General features: G+C 40.2%; 1 protein-coding gene across 1 annotated transcript in view; it reads right to left on the minus strand.

Moving 5' to 3' along the window:
• Window positions 1–8814: 8814 nt before the first annotated feature.
• Window positions 8815–15150, minus strand: part of LOC147913896 (uncharacterized) — a 53847-nt gene continuing 47511 nt past the window's right edge. Inside the window, exons 3-4 of the mRNA XM_087448551.1 lie at window positions 9934–10107; window positions 8815–9155 (exon numbers count right to left, since the gene is read on the minus strand). Of these exons, the coding sequence (XP_087304677.1) occupies window positions 10049–10107 (59 nt within the window). The 3' untranslated portion in view covers window positions 8815–9155; window positions 9934–10048. The remainder of the gene's footprint in view (window positions 9156–9933; window positions 10108–15150) is intronic.

Genomic DNA, 15150 nt, shown 5'->3' on the forward strand with positions numbered 1-15150 from the left:
ATTGCCTCGCTTCTTCCTGTGAAGGGATTGAAGGTTGCGTCAGAGGCAAACTGTGAGGGATTAAAACATTTAGAGTCCCAAAGCAGTGAAAAGATTATGGTGTCTCCTCATGTGTAATTAAAATAAAATTTTTTGATATAACACAAAACTTAAACGTATGTGGAAATTAGAATCACTTTTTTCTAGATTTTCTGGTTGGAAAATTCTGAATAAATTCATCCTAGTTTTACTATTCTCATTTTTTTTTTTGGTTACCCCCATTCCTTTAGTTGGTACATAAAGTGGCAGAGATAGAAGAATGCCATGGCAGTGTGTAGGGCATTCAGAACAAATGGGCAGGCATGCTTACTGTATAATAGAGATAACGTCTCTTTTGGGGGCAAAAGACAGCACGCTTACTGCCCAATATAAAACATTTGAGTTCCCTAAGTTCAGAGTTCCTTTCAGGTAATACAACTCTACGTATGTGCACATGTCATCTGGCCCTTTTTGTGTCACACTGAGGCTCAGGTGCAAAAATGTGCAAAAATGCTGATACTCTGGCTACTGCTGTTACTGAAAGTAATAAACAGTCCTTTATTTTGTCCCAGGTGTCTTGTGTCTTCACCCAGCATCCCCGGAACTACATTGTTGGTTTGCAAGTAGGATAAGATCTCAGATCCTTCACAGTTCTTGACACAGACAAGACTTAACTGTGTTCACAGGTCTGCTGGCTCATGAGAGAAGAGTAATGCAGCCTGAACTGGGCTGGATCCCACTCAAAGCTGTCCACTTTTTGAACCAAAATGCATTAGAGCAGAATATTCTCACATTTCCAAAATGACCTGTTGTTCATCTTTCTTAGTGGTAGGGAATGCAAGGTGCTCTAGCCTGTCTTTACTTTGGAATGGGAGATCCCCACAGGCTCCTGAATACTGAATTAATCCAAATTTTGCTAAAGTGTGTTCTCGTTGAGTTTGATCCATCACACAGCCATCTTGCCAAGATAGCTCAGGAAGTTGCTCCTTCATGCTCTTCAAGTCCTTGCAACATAATGTTCTATAGCAGAGTGAGGTCGCCCACTCGCTCCTCACTAGACTGGGGCACAGAGCCAGAAGCGGCAGAACAGTAAAAGAGTATTGCTGCCCCGCCAAGGGAAGGCCTGCGCTTGAAACAGAGCAATATGCCAAGTAGCAGAGCCTCTGTCGGTTGTCTCTGAACCATGATGACTGTGCCCACTCTGCTGTCATTATATTGACCACGCTGGATGTTGTCATCCTAGGCACCTTTCATTCCCATCAATACCAGGGATCCAGTTCTAACTGCAGCACCACCTACCCTCATCCAGTCCTACTATACAGTGTGGCAGTCAAGAGCTCGAACTCCAGAGTAGGAAAAGCTGGATTGGAATGCTGTCTTTGCCACTTTCTAGCTGTGTCACCTGAGAAAATTATTTAACTTCTCTGTGTCTCTGTTTCTTTGTCCATAATTACATTACTTGCCTCATTGAATTGCTTAGGAATTGAAGGAGTTAATATACATAAAGTGCTTAGAACAGAGCTTGGCACCTAGCAAGTGCTAGAGAAGTGTTAGCTACATACAGAGAAGGTCAGCGAGCACACCTTAAAAGATTCAGATGCTTCCTTTATCAATCCGCTCCTAATGACAAGAAAGGGGAGAGAGACTTCCGCGTGGTATCCGTCTTTGAATTCTTCTCTCTCCACTGGGTCCGGTGCTTCCTGGCCTTCCAGTGTCACCTGGCATGGTGCAGACATTGGGCTGGATTTGCATTAGTCAATCCAACCCCCTAGAACCCCAGCTAGCAGCCTTAGCTAGTATATTGAATACAGCATCACTGTGACAATGAATTGAGAATAATCACATATTATGTTCTTCACTCTTTGGTCAAACATCTCAAAACTCCTGGCCCATAAAAATTTCCCCAGAGTTTGACAATATAATGAACACATTTCTATAATTTGCAATTCTATGGTGTAACTCTTTTCTTTCTGTTCCAATTATGCTTGATACCCTGTCGTTCATTTTGAGTCAGAATCCACCATTCGACAAAGAGTCGGGTATTGGAGGGATTTTGAGATTGAGCCTGCAAGGGAGGCACATTAATAATGGGGAGTGGCAAAGCCTTCCTTGAAGGAAGAATTTAGATGATACTTGGTTGGCTGAGCATATTGGTTTTTACAGCACTAGCAATCCTCAAATCTCAGCTCTCAGTGCCTTACGACAATAAACACGTGTTTCTTGCTCACTGGTCTGTGGATTGGCTGTGGGGTTCTGCTCCAAGTAGGTCTGCCCTCCGAGTCTGTCACTGTTGACCATAGGCTAAAGGAGCAGGGGTCAGCCGGGCAGCTCTTCTCACGCACAGGACCAGACACAAGAGACCCCGCCAAACCATCTGAACCATCTAAAGCAAGGGACGCACATTACGTCTGCTCACATTCCATTTGCCAAACCAAATCACGTGGCTGAGCCCAACATCAGTGGGACAGGATGTACGCTACCCTCGTTCTGAAGGTCAGGTTTTAGGATCTCACTCTTACCTGGTTGTTTCTGTTATCTATTGCTGTATAACCAACTCCACAATTTGGTGACCTAAAACAACAACCATTTTATTTGCTCAAGATGGTGTAGCCTGGGCTGGGCTCAGTTGGATGGTTCTGCTGATCTGTCCAGTGGTCACTTGTGCCTCAGCCTTCAGCTGGCGGGTTGGCTGGGGTGTGGACTCAGCTGGGCACCTGATGTCTTAGCTTCTTTGTCTTTCCATGTAGTCTCAGAGTCTCTCCCTTTTCAAGAGACCTCTCCACATGGCCTCTGTATGTGGCTTCTCTACCAGGGTAGTCGGACCTTTTATATGGCAGCTCACGGCTCCAAAAAATGCAAAAATGGAAGTTGCCACACATGGGCCTGGTACTGGCACAACATAATCCACCTTCTGTTGGCTAAAGCAAGTCACCAGCCTAGCCCAGATTCAAGAGAAGAGGACTATGCATTATCATGAATATTGAGAAGTGAGGTTCATTGAAGGCCACCAATGAAACAGACTGCCAGAAACCCTCCTCCCCAGCAAGTCTAAGCTCCTTTGTATGCTGGGCTGGAACTGCCAAGGTGACTTCCTAACTCACATGTCTGGCTCCTCAGCTGGGTTGGCTGGAACAGCTGGGGGCTGGCCAGCCATCTGTCTCCCCACATGGCCTCTCCATGGAGCTAGCTTAGGCTCACTCACAGACATGTGGTATCATGGTAGTTGACTTCCTACATGGCAGTTGTCTTCCCCCAGAACACAAAAGTGGGAGCTGCCAGATTTTCTTTAATACTTGGACTTTGAAGTCTCAGAATGTCACTTCTGCTTCATTCGATTGGTCAAGGTGGTCCCCAGGGCTAACCCAGAGTCAAAAGTAGGAGAAATAGACTCTACCTCTTTTGAGTGGCAAGTGACATGGCAAAGAGCCTATGGGTCAGGAGGGTTTGTTGCAGTCATCTTGCGAAGTATAATCTGCCACTTTGATGTTCATCAAAGAAATCTACCCGGGCTGTGAACTCAACTGGCAGTCTACTTTGGAAATCCACAAAATCAGTTCTGAGCCAGGTTTTCATCATTTCAGCTTTTGACCACAGGCAAGGAGAGCTTCATTCAGAAGAGTTACAAAATAGTTCTGACCAAGACTATTCTGTCTAGATCAATAATTTTGGGATTTGAATTTCTCAGCACCATCAGAAGCAACCATCCTAACCTGAAGTACCAACATTCCTCTTTCAGTAGTCAACTAATATCCACCCCCTTCTCCTGCCCACTCCTTCATGTTACTCTTGATGGGTCCGTGATCCTGCACTAACCAGGCAGCTCCAGGCTACAGCAGCGGGAGTTCCTGGCCAGACCTTTTCACACACTGCGGTGTGACTAAGCTTCCCCCGCCACATACAACTACAACTTCCATCTTGGGTCTCTGATTCAAGTTAAAAATCCTCAGCAGGAACCTGACCGGCTGAAGAAGTCTAAATCGGATGGTTTTCCCTAGATCAATCAGCTGTGGCCGGGGGACAGGGTCACGCAACTCAACCTAGCCCCTCTGTTTATTGGGACAATTCCCAGAAAAGAAAAAATCATTTTTTAACTTGGTAATCCCTCCAATTGGTGAGGAGCACAAAAACTTGGATGCCAGTGGAGAGCAAAGAGGATGACTGAGTGTAGTGAGTATCAGTGACTGAAACCTGGATGTACTGGGCAAACTGCAGTGCTGTGCGGAGGGAAGGGAAGGGAAGAGGAGTTGGTGACCGATTGGACAAGGCCGGAAGGGCGGCAAACATCCTTCCACCTCCAAACAAGGTCATGTGCTCCAACCCCATCTGCCATCCATCAGGCCCCTTCACCTAGAGCTCCCACGTAGGCGACTGTGGCCTGGGAGGGGTTGGGGAGGGGCGCCAGCTGCCAGTCATCTTAGCTCAGCGCTTCAGTTTGCCCATCTCTCCCCCACCCCCGCTGGTGTGAGGAGTAAATATTGAATGACATATGATGTGAGCGCTGAGCTGGGCTGGTGGTAGACGCCAGCCAGTGTCATTATAACCTCTGGCTGCCTCGGAGTTGGATCCCACGCCACTGGCCCCAGCTCACCAGGCAGTCCTTTCCTGTCAGCCCCTCCCCTGTCAGCCTCCTCCTCCACCGTCAGCCTCCTCCCCGTCAGCCTCCTCCCCCTTGCCAGCCTCTTCCTTCCCTGTGAGCCTCCTCCTTCTCTGTCAGCCTCTTTCTTCCCTGCCAGCCTCTTCCTTCCCTGCTAGCTTCCTCCTTCCTGCCAGCCTCCTTCTTCCTGCCAGGCTTCTCCTCTGTGTCAGCCTCCTCCTCCCCTGCCAAGCTCCTCCTTCCCTGCCAGCCTCCTGCTACTTTCTCATCCGAGATTACTTGACCCATCGTTCAAGACCCAGTTGAAATGTCTCCTCTACTGAGAAGTTTTCCCCCAGCTTTCTTCGATAAACAGTTTTTCGTTCCTTTAAGTAGCACAACACTGTGCACATTTCTATATTATCATGCTTACTAGCCTGATTCTGCTGTTTACTTGCTTGTCTGTTCCCGGCACCAAGTGTGGTACTAATTTTCTGTCACATTTCTTTGTAATGCCCATCTAGTGTAGTGACTAACACACGGTTGGTGTTCAATAAGTGATTGAGGAGTAAAAACACTTTATTATCAAATTCCGGGGAGAACAGAACACAAATATGACGCAAGAGCATCGTGTTGTAAGAGAAGTTCAGATAAAGCAGCACAATTCGCAGCATCCCACTGGTAAATATTTGTTGAAAAGTGAATACACAAGTGAATACAAAGAAAGCACTCCAAAGAAGCAGCTTTGGGGATCATTATGATATGTATAAAATTAAAAGGGAGTGGTATTTTTCAGTCTCTCTGATTTTAAGGGTAATAACCGGAAAATTTAGAAAATAAAAACAGAGAGAAGAAAAATTAAAATCATACCACACTTAAAACTTTGGTATATTTTCTTAATCTTTTATGTTTTGGATATGTCTGTACATGTATATTAAGCATAAAAACTAATATAGAAATATAAACAGACCAGCAGGAAAACGTTTGTCAAAGAAAACTTCTTCAGGAGACACTATAATGGCAACATGTCTTGGTAGGATGCGTTTTATTCAGAAGAGTCCTAGGATTTACTCAGTTGGCCTCAACCATGGAGGAAAATTTCTATAGTGCCAGGATCAGCATCTCTGGTTCTCCTAGAGAACTAGTTTTGAACCAGAATCTTTCACTGTTGACATTGGAAGGGGAAGCTACGTGCTCTGGAAAACTTGGGTTGATTCCTGATTTGGAGGATAAGAAATAATAGTAATAAAAGACAATTTAATGAGTGTCCACTGTATACCAGGTTCTTTACATACATTTGCTGCATATAACAATCCTGTAAGATAAGTATCATTTTCATATTATTGATGAGAAAACGGAGGCTCAGAAAACTTGAGTGTCTTGCTTAACAGGAAATGGCAGAGTGGGGATTTGAACACAAGTCAGACCCATTCAGAAGCGCATGTTTTTTCCATCATTCATGCAACCTTTCTGGTTCATGACTAGAATTTGCAAGTAATAGTGCTCTATCCCTATTTCCACAGCAGAAGAATAGCTACTGTCTCATTTGAATTTACTGCAGTTTATCTACCATTTTAAGGACTTGTTTAAGTATGAGGTGGTAGGAAGAATATTTGATTGGGTATTAAGAGACGGGTTCCTGCACTGCTCTCAAGGGGTCTTCTTAGGTTTGTCTAATGTTTAGATTCTAAACATTCAGACTCATAAGACCACCCTAGTCTAGTCAGAGGATCTAGTACAGGATCCCCAGCTTACCAGAGGAGAGCATCAGGCATTGCTCTTGAGAGGGCTCCTCATAGCTGTCCACACGCCTATGCAGAAGTGGTTCTCTTTAACCCCTAGGATGAGCTCAAGTTCACGGATATAAGACACACATCAGGCGGATGTGGAGCTGCCCTAGCTTAGAAGCCCTGTGTCCCAGAGGAGCAGTATCGCTTGTGACAACTTCATAGGCCTATCTTCCAGGTGACTAGAGTCACCACACTCAGGGAAGCCCGAGGATATCAAGTATTTATAGTTCTCACAGTCTAGATGCAGCTTATCAATCAGGGATCATTTTTACCACAAGCAATACTGCCTAGGAACACAGTTAACACACCTTTTTGATCATGTTACCAGCGAAACAGAGTGAGAAAGTTAACGAAAGGTCAAATGCTCATGTAGGAGGGGAAAAGGTGTGTTAACCCTTTACCTGTTGGTTCTAATCTAGTTCTGCCACTAACCAGCTGTATGTTCCGAGTATGTCGCTTTCCAGGTCTCTAGCCCATCGTTTATAAGATGAGGGAGTTTTACTATAACTTCTATTCTTTTATCATGAATCATATCTTGATATAATGACAGCAGTACTAAGAGGTAAAAAATCTAGGTTCTAATACCTTTAACTAACTCTCCTACTTATTAGTTACATGACGTGGGGATAACATTACCTGCTAATACTCACAGTGTTAGGATTAGGATAAAAGATTAGAATACATAAAATAATGCTTTGAAAACTCCACAGCATTATATAAATATAAACAGAGAGAACTAACATTCATTGTACACCTCTTACATAAAAAACACCATGTAAGATGTTTTCAAAAAATATCTGTTAGCTTTAATCTTCACTGGAATAAAGTTAACTCATTTTCCTAGCGTCCTCAGCCTGTATCTTGCAGAGCCAAAATTCAAAAGAGGTTGCCTAGTTTTAAGAGGCCACGTCTTTTCACTATATCAGTTTTAGTAACATAATCTATAATTCCAAAACTATAATTGTAAAGGTTATTTTTTATTAACTTGAATTAGACTTATTGGTGGCAATAACAGTCTCTTGTTTATATGTACTTTAAAGTCTCTCCCTTATTTAAGGGTGAACACAATATACTCTTCTCTCTACTTATTTTAACTTTGCTTTCTCCCCAAAAATTTGATTGTTGGGGCCGGACTCACGGCTTAGCGGTTCAGTGCTCGCACTCCACTGCTGGCGACCTGGGTTCCGATCCCGGGCGCGCACTGACGCACCGCTTGTCAAGCCATGCTGTGGCGGCGTCCCACATAAAGTGGAGGAAGATGGGCACGGATGTTAGCTCAGGGCCAGTCTTCCTCAGCAAAAAGCAGAGGATTGGCATCGGATGTTAGGTCAGGGCTGATCCTCCTCACAAAAAAAAAAATTGATATTTTTTAGGGCAAGATGCATTTTCAAAGGACAAAGAGAAGCTTATTGCCCTCTTTACATCAAAAGGGCTTACTCCTGCTTTGAGAATTATGAGTAGTATTTATTCTGGCGTCTTCCATTTTCATTTGACTTTGGTAATTATTTTTCAAAAGTCTAATGTGCTGATAATTTGTCCTTACCTCTGAAGGTATTCTCTCAAATGTAGCATAAGAATGTCTTTAATGGGCAATTTGATAAGATTTAAATTAGTGCTTAAAAAAAGAACTATAGTGATTCTATTTAGTATACAGTTATTGAATGCCTAATATATATTGGGTACTGAGTGAGATGCTTGAGATGCAAATATAAATAAACCATGATTCTTTTTCTTTAGGAGCTCACAATCTAGTGGAAGACTAAGATGCACATAAAAAAATTTCATATAAGACTGTTATGCTCAGGGTAGTAACAAAGTAATGAGGAGGTGTTATGATAAAGGTTTTGAGAGGCCAAAAAGAGAGCAGAATCAGGGCAGAAGAAATATCAGCAACAAAGGAGTAGAAGAAAAATCTCAGGGAAATGATGGAACATTGCGTAGCCTCGTGTAGTACAGGAGAGCATGGTAGGATGTGTGGAAACATTTCAGGCTGTGTATGGATTTGAATCTGTTAGAGGTGTCAACCTACAAAAACTGAAACCAGTTTAAGAGGCAAAGCATTTATTTGGGGTCAAAGAATTACAATTCAGGGAGCACAGATCAGGTAGAAACCCAACTAGTGTCCCTATTACATTAGAGGGGCTTAGGGTTTTTATGGGAAAAAGGGAGGATGAGGTGAGTTGTATTAAAGAAGAGTTCATTGGGGCCGGCCCTGTGGTGTAGCAGTTAAGTGCGCGCGCTCCGCTGCTGGCGGCCCGGGGTTCGGATCCCGGGCGTGCATCGAGGCACCGCTTGTCAGGCCATGCTGTGGCGGCGTCCCATATAACGCGGAGGAAGATGGGCACAGATGTCAGCTCAGGGCCAGTCTTCCTCAGCAAAAAGAGGAGGATTGGCATGGATGTTAGCTCAGGGCTGATCTTCCTCACAAAAAAAGAAGAAAGAAGAAGAAGAAGAGTTCACTGGTGCTAGAGGAGGTGAGGCTAGGTTTGTCCCTCATAGATTGGCTTGAGATTCGGTCATCAGACAAAAGGCTGCCTTGTCCTTCATTGATTGGCTGGCGATTCGGTCATCAGCAAAGTCCAGTTTCATCAGTCCTTACAGACAGGATATTCTTGTCCTTACTGACTTCTTGGAATGTTGGTGGTTTGGAAGATAAAGAAAACAAGATGTGCTAGGCAATTGCTCTGAAATTGCTACTCCGGCTCTATTTTAATATGGTTCCACTCACGTCATCTTTCACGAAGGCATTCTTGGTTTACTTTCAGTTCGCATGTCTGAAAGAAGAAAACCACACAAAAGGATCTAAGGTTTTCTAACGGTGAAATTGAAATAGGAGATGTCCCCTGCTCCTGTTGTAAGTGTAGACAACCTTGTGAAGAGCCTTCTTTACCTTTCTTTCTGCTCCTATATAGTTTTTCCCCTCCTCAATACAAATGAGCTGAATGGCTACGGAAAGAGTGATTGTGGCAGCAAGGATGTATTTTTATAATAAAAGAAAATTATACTACAACCTCTGTTAGATTGCCCCTTAGCTTCAAATTTTCACTTGAGGGAGAAGACCTTGGCTTCAACACTTTTAGTAGGACCTATACATTTAAATCTCCTAATAAATGACTACTGTCCTACACTTAGAAACATCTTCAAATTTACCCTCAAACTCAAATCAGTTTTAACAAGTACAGATCTTCCTCGACTTACGATGGGGTTACATCCAGATAAACCCATCATAAGTTGAAAATATCGTTAAGTCGAAAATGCATTTAATACACCTAAACTGCTGAACATCATAGCTTAACCCAGCCTACCTTAAATGTGCTCAGAACACTTACATTAGCCTACAGTTGGGCAAAATCATCTAACACAAAGCTTATTTTATAATATAGTATTGACTGTCTCGTGTAATGTATTGAATACTGTACTGAAAGTGAAAAACAGAATGGTTGGATGGGTACAGGATGGTTGTAAGTGTATCAGCTGGGCACCCTCATGATCATGGGGCTGCCTGGGAGCTTTGGCTCGCTGCTGCTGCCCTGCATCACGAGAGTATCTTACCACACATCACTAGCCCGGGAAAAGATCAAGATTCCAAATTCGAAGTACACGTTCTACTGAATTCGTATCACTTTCACACCATCGTAAAGTCGAAAAATCATAAATCGAACCATCGTTAAGTCAGGGACCGTCTGTACTTATCAGGCACTTGTGCAACTAGCACTGTTTTGGTATCTGCAGGGAAAATTAAAGAAGTCAGACAACACCATTGCCTGTGAGACCTTTCTTAGTTAAGTTTTATGAATAAATTTTGGTTAGTTCCATATTCAAAACAGGGCTATTCTCATGCATAATTTTTTATTGTTACACACATAGTTCTAGGTAAAAGATATTAGCATCATAGGAACACCTTTAAAACCATGGGGAATATAAACAAGTATCTAGTATTTAGAGACATTTAAATTTTTAGCATAATGGTAAAACTTTAGGATAATAACGGTAATGATATAAAGGCCTTTCGTTTTGATGATGGCTAATCTTATTCAGTTTATGGCAACCAGTAATCTCCTTTCTGGAACGGCACAACATTCTCCCCCTTCAAGACCTGGTAAATACACTGGAGTGTCCAGGAGGATCAGCACAGCAGCTAGTGATCTTCAGGGCGATTCTTTGTGCTGCATCGTGTTTCAATACCTATAGGGAGGGAGGCCTCTTCTCTGACCTTGGAGAGATTATTGGTTAATTATGCTGACTGTAGGCTCTTGGGCATGTTGAAGTAAAGGTTTAGTTTTCTGATGGAAAAGTTCTTTTCTGGGAGATGAAAAGTTATAGCCACAGTCATTCTGCCCTCTAGACTTATAATTTGACCTGACTTGAACCATTCTTGCATTCCTAGAATAAACCCTACTTGATCCTTTGTTTTATTTTTCTGATACACTGTTGAGTCTGGCTAGCCAATATTTTATTCTGGATTTTTACAACCATAAATGTAAGTGGAAAGAGCCTATAATTTTCTGGTACTGTCTGTTTTCTGGTTTGGCCATAAAAGTAGTTCAATCATAAAATGAGTTTGGCGGCTTTCCCTCTTCTCTTTTATGGAAGTGTTGATTTAAATAAAGATTTTATAAACTCACTAGTAAGACTATCTATGGTAGGCTTCACCAGGCTTCCCTTTTCTTTCTACTTTATACAAACTCCTAGATTTATTTAATTTTACTGAGTACTATACTTTTCATCCCCATTTGCTACCCCAACGCCATCTAGAATGCTTCTTCCCTTGATCTCCCAGCTTGCTACTTTATTCTTCAGCTATTGATTTGATCATTTATTCCCACACGTTGAGTTTCTTGATTGAATACTATTCACTTATTGACAAATATGTTTTGAGTGTCAGGCGCTGTTCTAGGCACTCACTAATCTGTACAGACCTTTATAAGGGAGAAAGAGCAGATTTTTTGCTCCTCCAAAGAGCTTTTTCCCTCGGTGATGACAGTGACATTTTGTTCCTTAGCTGAGCCCCTGTTTGATATTAGAACAGATATGTTTATTCACGGCCTTTCTGTTTTTAATTTTATTTTTATTTTTATTCTATACTGAAGATACCTCTTTTTTTTCTAATACGGTAATATATAGCTCAGCTTTGAGGTGCTCATTTTCTATCATTTTGGAGTTTAGAAATAGCATATAGTTCATGAAGCAACAAAACTTTTGGATTCTAATAGTTTGTTTTAATTTGGTAGAAATAATTTCCTCTTTGTTTTCTTTCCTAATCTGAGTTCATTAATGTCTATTGATTCACACATATTTATTCATTCATTTAGTATTTATTTATTTAGCATGTTCTGTGTACCAGGCCAGGTACTGGGTGTTGGGGCTCTAAAGATGCAGAGAACATGGCCTCTTTCCTTATAGAACCTGGAATCTACTGGGTAGGAAAAACATATAAGTTAAACCAAAAATATTCAGATATGGTGCCATCACAAAGACATGATTATCAACATGAATAAATTTAAAGGAAAGAAGGATTTAAAATCAATAAAATTAGCAAAGAGTTTGGGTAGGGGAAAAGTCTTGCCCTATCTGTAATTACCAAGGGATGGTGTGCATATGAGCTGGGTCTTGAATATGAAGAAGGAAGGGTATTGACACACGGGAAGAGTAAGTTATTGTTGTCATTGTTTTTGCTTTTTCCCTATGGCATTTTTTCCAGATTATGGTTAGATTTTGGATAATGTTTGGGCATTGCCAACTTGCCTAGAAATAAAGAGCCTCATAGGTTTATAAGCCCTCCCATTCATAGTAATGCTGACCATCATCATGGCCCTCTTGGTCATTCTTTACCAAAATATGTCCCTTCCCCACCCACTTTATACGGAACAAAAGAATAGTGGTTGAAAACTGATTTATCTACTTTTTAAAATTTTCTTTAAACAAGTGCCATTAAGATTAGAAACACTTTTTATAATGTGTTCTTTGTTAAAGAAAACTGATGAGGTTATCCGGTTGATATTCCAATGACAATACAGGTAAAAATGATTTGGGTTACTTCTCTTACAAGTTGGTTATAGTTTAAATGTTAATAATACATGTATGGAGAACTGTTTTTGAATCAAACTATTTTGCACCAAGTTTTGAAGTTGATAAGAGGGTTAGTAATTGGTTTTAATCACTTTGCAACGTTGAACTTAAAAAAATTCAGACTAAATACTATCTTGAGAATATCTACTAAGAAAGTATCATATAACCTGAATATTTCAATTTATTCTTCTCAAAAGTTTTAAATTCAGCATCTCTGTATGGACCAATAAAGAGATTGATTTCAAATAACATTTGAAAGGAAGACATAGTCTCCATTTCCAGAGAATAATATTTGATTTGTATGTCTTATACCAGTTTTACTTAGAAAATCATATTATTTAGATTCTCCTAATACTTATCGTTGTTTACCTTTGTGTGGAGAATGGTGGTCATCCAGTAGTATTGTCTTTTTCTTTCCCTTTGTAGGTCTTACAGTTTTTGCTTTACATATTTGGACTTGGTGTGTAAATATTCATAATAATTGATGTTTTATTTTGTATTATACTCTTTGTTATTATTGTTACATCATTTAATATGTTTTTCCTGGAACTCAAACTTGTCTAATATTGTTACTGTGATTTCTGCTCTTTTCAAAAACAGTTTAGGGAGACATAATTTACATGCAAGTAAAATTCATCCTTTTTAGTGTACAATTCTACAAGTTTTGATAAATGAATGTAAACAGTCATGTAATCACTATCACAATCAAGATATAGAACATTTCCATCACTCCCCAAAAGTTTTCTTCTGACCCTTTGTAGTCATCACCTCTCCCACTCCCACTCCCTGGGAACCATCGATCTGGTCTTTGTCCCTACAGTTTTTTCTTTGCCAGAATATCACATAAATGGAATCATATGGTATATAACCTTGTAAGTTTGGCTTCTTTCTCTTAGCAGAATACATTTGGGATTCATCTGTGTTGTTGTAAGTATCAGTAGTTCATTTCTTTTTATTGCTGAGTAGTATTCCATTACATGGATGAACCATGGTATGTTTATCCATTTACCACTAGAAGTATATTTTGGTTTGGGGCAAGTATAAATAAATCTGCTATGAACATTTGTGTACAGGTTTTGGTGTGATTTCTACAAAATATCTATTTGGATTTTGATGGAGATTGTGTTGAATCAAAAGCTCAATTAGGGGAGAATTGAAGTCTTAATCATACTGAGTCTTCCAAGTCATGAACATGCTATATCTCTCCATTTATTTAGATCTTCCTTAATTTCTTTCATCGGTGTTTTGTAGTTTTCAACATATAGGACTTGCACATAATTTAAAAGATTTATAGCCAAGTATTTCGTGGTTTTGGTGCTATTGTAAACGGTACTATTGTTTTAATTTTGATTTCTACCCTCTACCAAAAAAGAAATGTGTATTAACAAATCTAAAAAAAGATATGTGCAGGATCTGCATGCTGCCAAGTACAAACACTGATGAACGAAGTCAAAGAAGATCTAAATAAATGGAGAGATACACCATGTTGATGAATTGAAGACTCAATACTGTTAACATGTCAGTTCTCCCCAATTTGATCAATAGATTAAATGCAATTCCAATCAAAATCCCTCAAAATTTTTTTACAGATATAGACAAGCTGATCCTAAAATTTTTATATAAATTTATATAAAGTTTATAATCAAAGGAACCGAATTATCCAAACAATTCCAAAAACAACAAATTTGGATGGCTCACACTGCCCAATTTCAATACTTACTATAATTATCCAATAATCAAAAGAGTGTGGTTTGGTGAAAGGATAGATACATAAATCAATGCAACAGAATGGAAAGCCCCAAGATAGATCCACAGAAATACAGTCAACTGACTTTTGACAGAGATATAAAAAGGAGAAAAGATAGCCTTTCCAATAAATAGTGCTGGAACAACTAGATGTCCATATGCAAAAAAAACAACCTCACACATACTTTAAATCTTATACAAAAGTAAACTCAAATGTATCACAGAAAATGTAAAACTATAAAACTCCTAGACTAAAACGTAGGAGAAAATCTGCATGACGTTGAATTTGCTGATGAGTTTTTAGATACGACACAAAAGCACAATCTATAAAAGAAAAAATGAAGCATACTTTATTGCAATTAATAACTTCTGCACTGCAAAAGACATTATTAAGAGAATGAAAAGACAAGGCACAGACTGGGAAAAAATATTTGCAAATCATATATCCAGTAAAAAAAACTTGAATGCAGAATTTATAAAGAACTCTTAAAACTCAACAATAAGAAAATGATCAGCCTCTAGAATGGGCCAAAGATCTGAACAGACACTCGACAAAAGAAGATATACATATGGCAAATAAGCATTATTAGAATGTTAGCGTGGGGGGAACCTGACAATGTCAAATATGGATGAATTTGCAAAGTCATGACAACTCTTATTCATTGCTGGTAGGAATGCAGAATAGTACAGCCATTTTGGAAAACAATCTGGTAGTTTTACTAAAGATAAAAATACACATACCCTTTGACCCAGTAATTTCACTCCTAGGTATTAACCCAAGTTGAATTGAAAGCTTATGTTCATACAAAAACCTGAATACAAATGTTTATAGCAGCTTTATTCCTAGCTACTAAAAGCTGGACAAACCCAGATGTTCTTCAGCTGGTATGTAGACAAACAAGCCGTGGTACATCCATACCATTGAATACTATTCAGCAATCAAAAGGAATGAAC

This window comes from Ceratotherium simum, chromosome 24 (genome assembly GCF_057802395.1).
Source record: "Ceratotherium simum simum isolate JZ-2026a chromosome 24, ASM5780239v1, whole genome shotgun sequence".
Classification (NCBI taxonomy): Eukaryota; Metazoa; Chordata; class Mammalia; order Perissodactyla; family Rhinocerotidae; genus Ceratotherium; species Ceratotherium simum.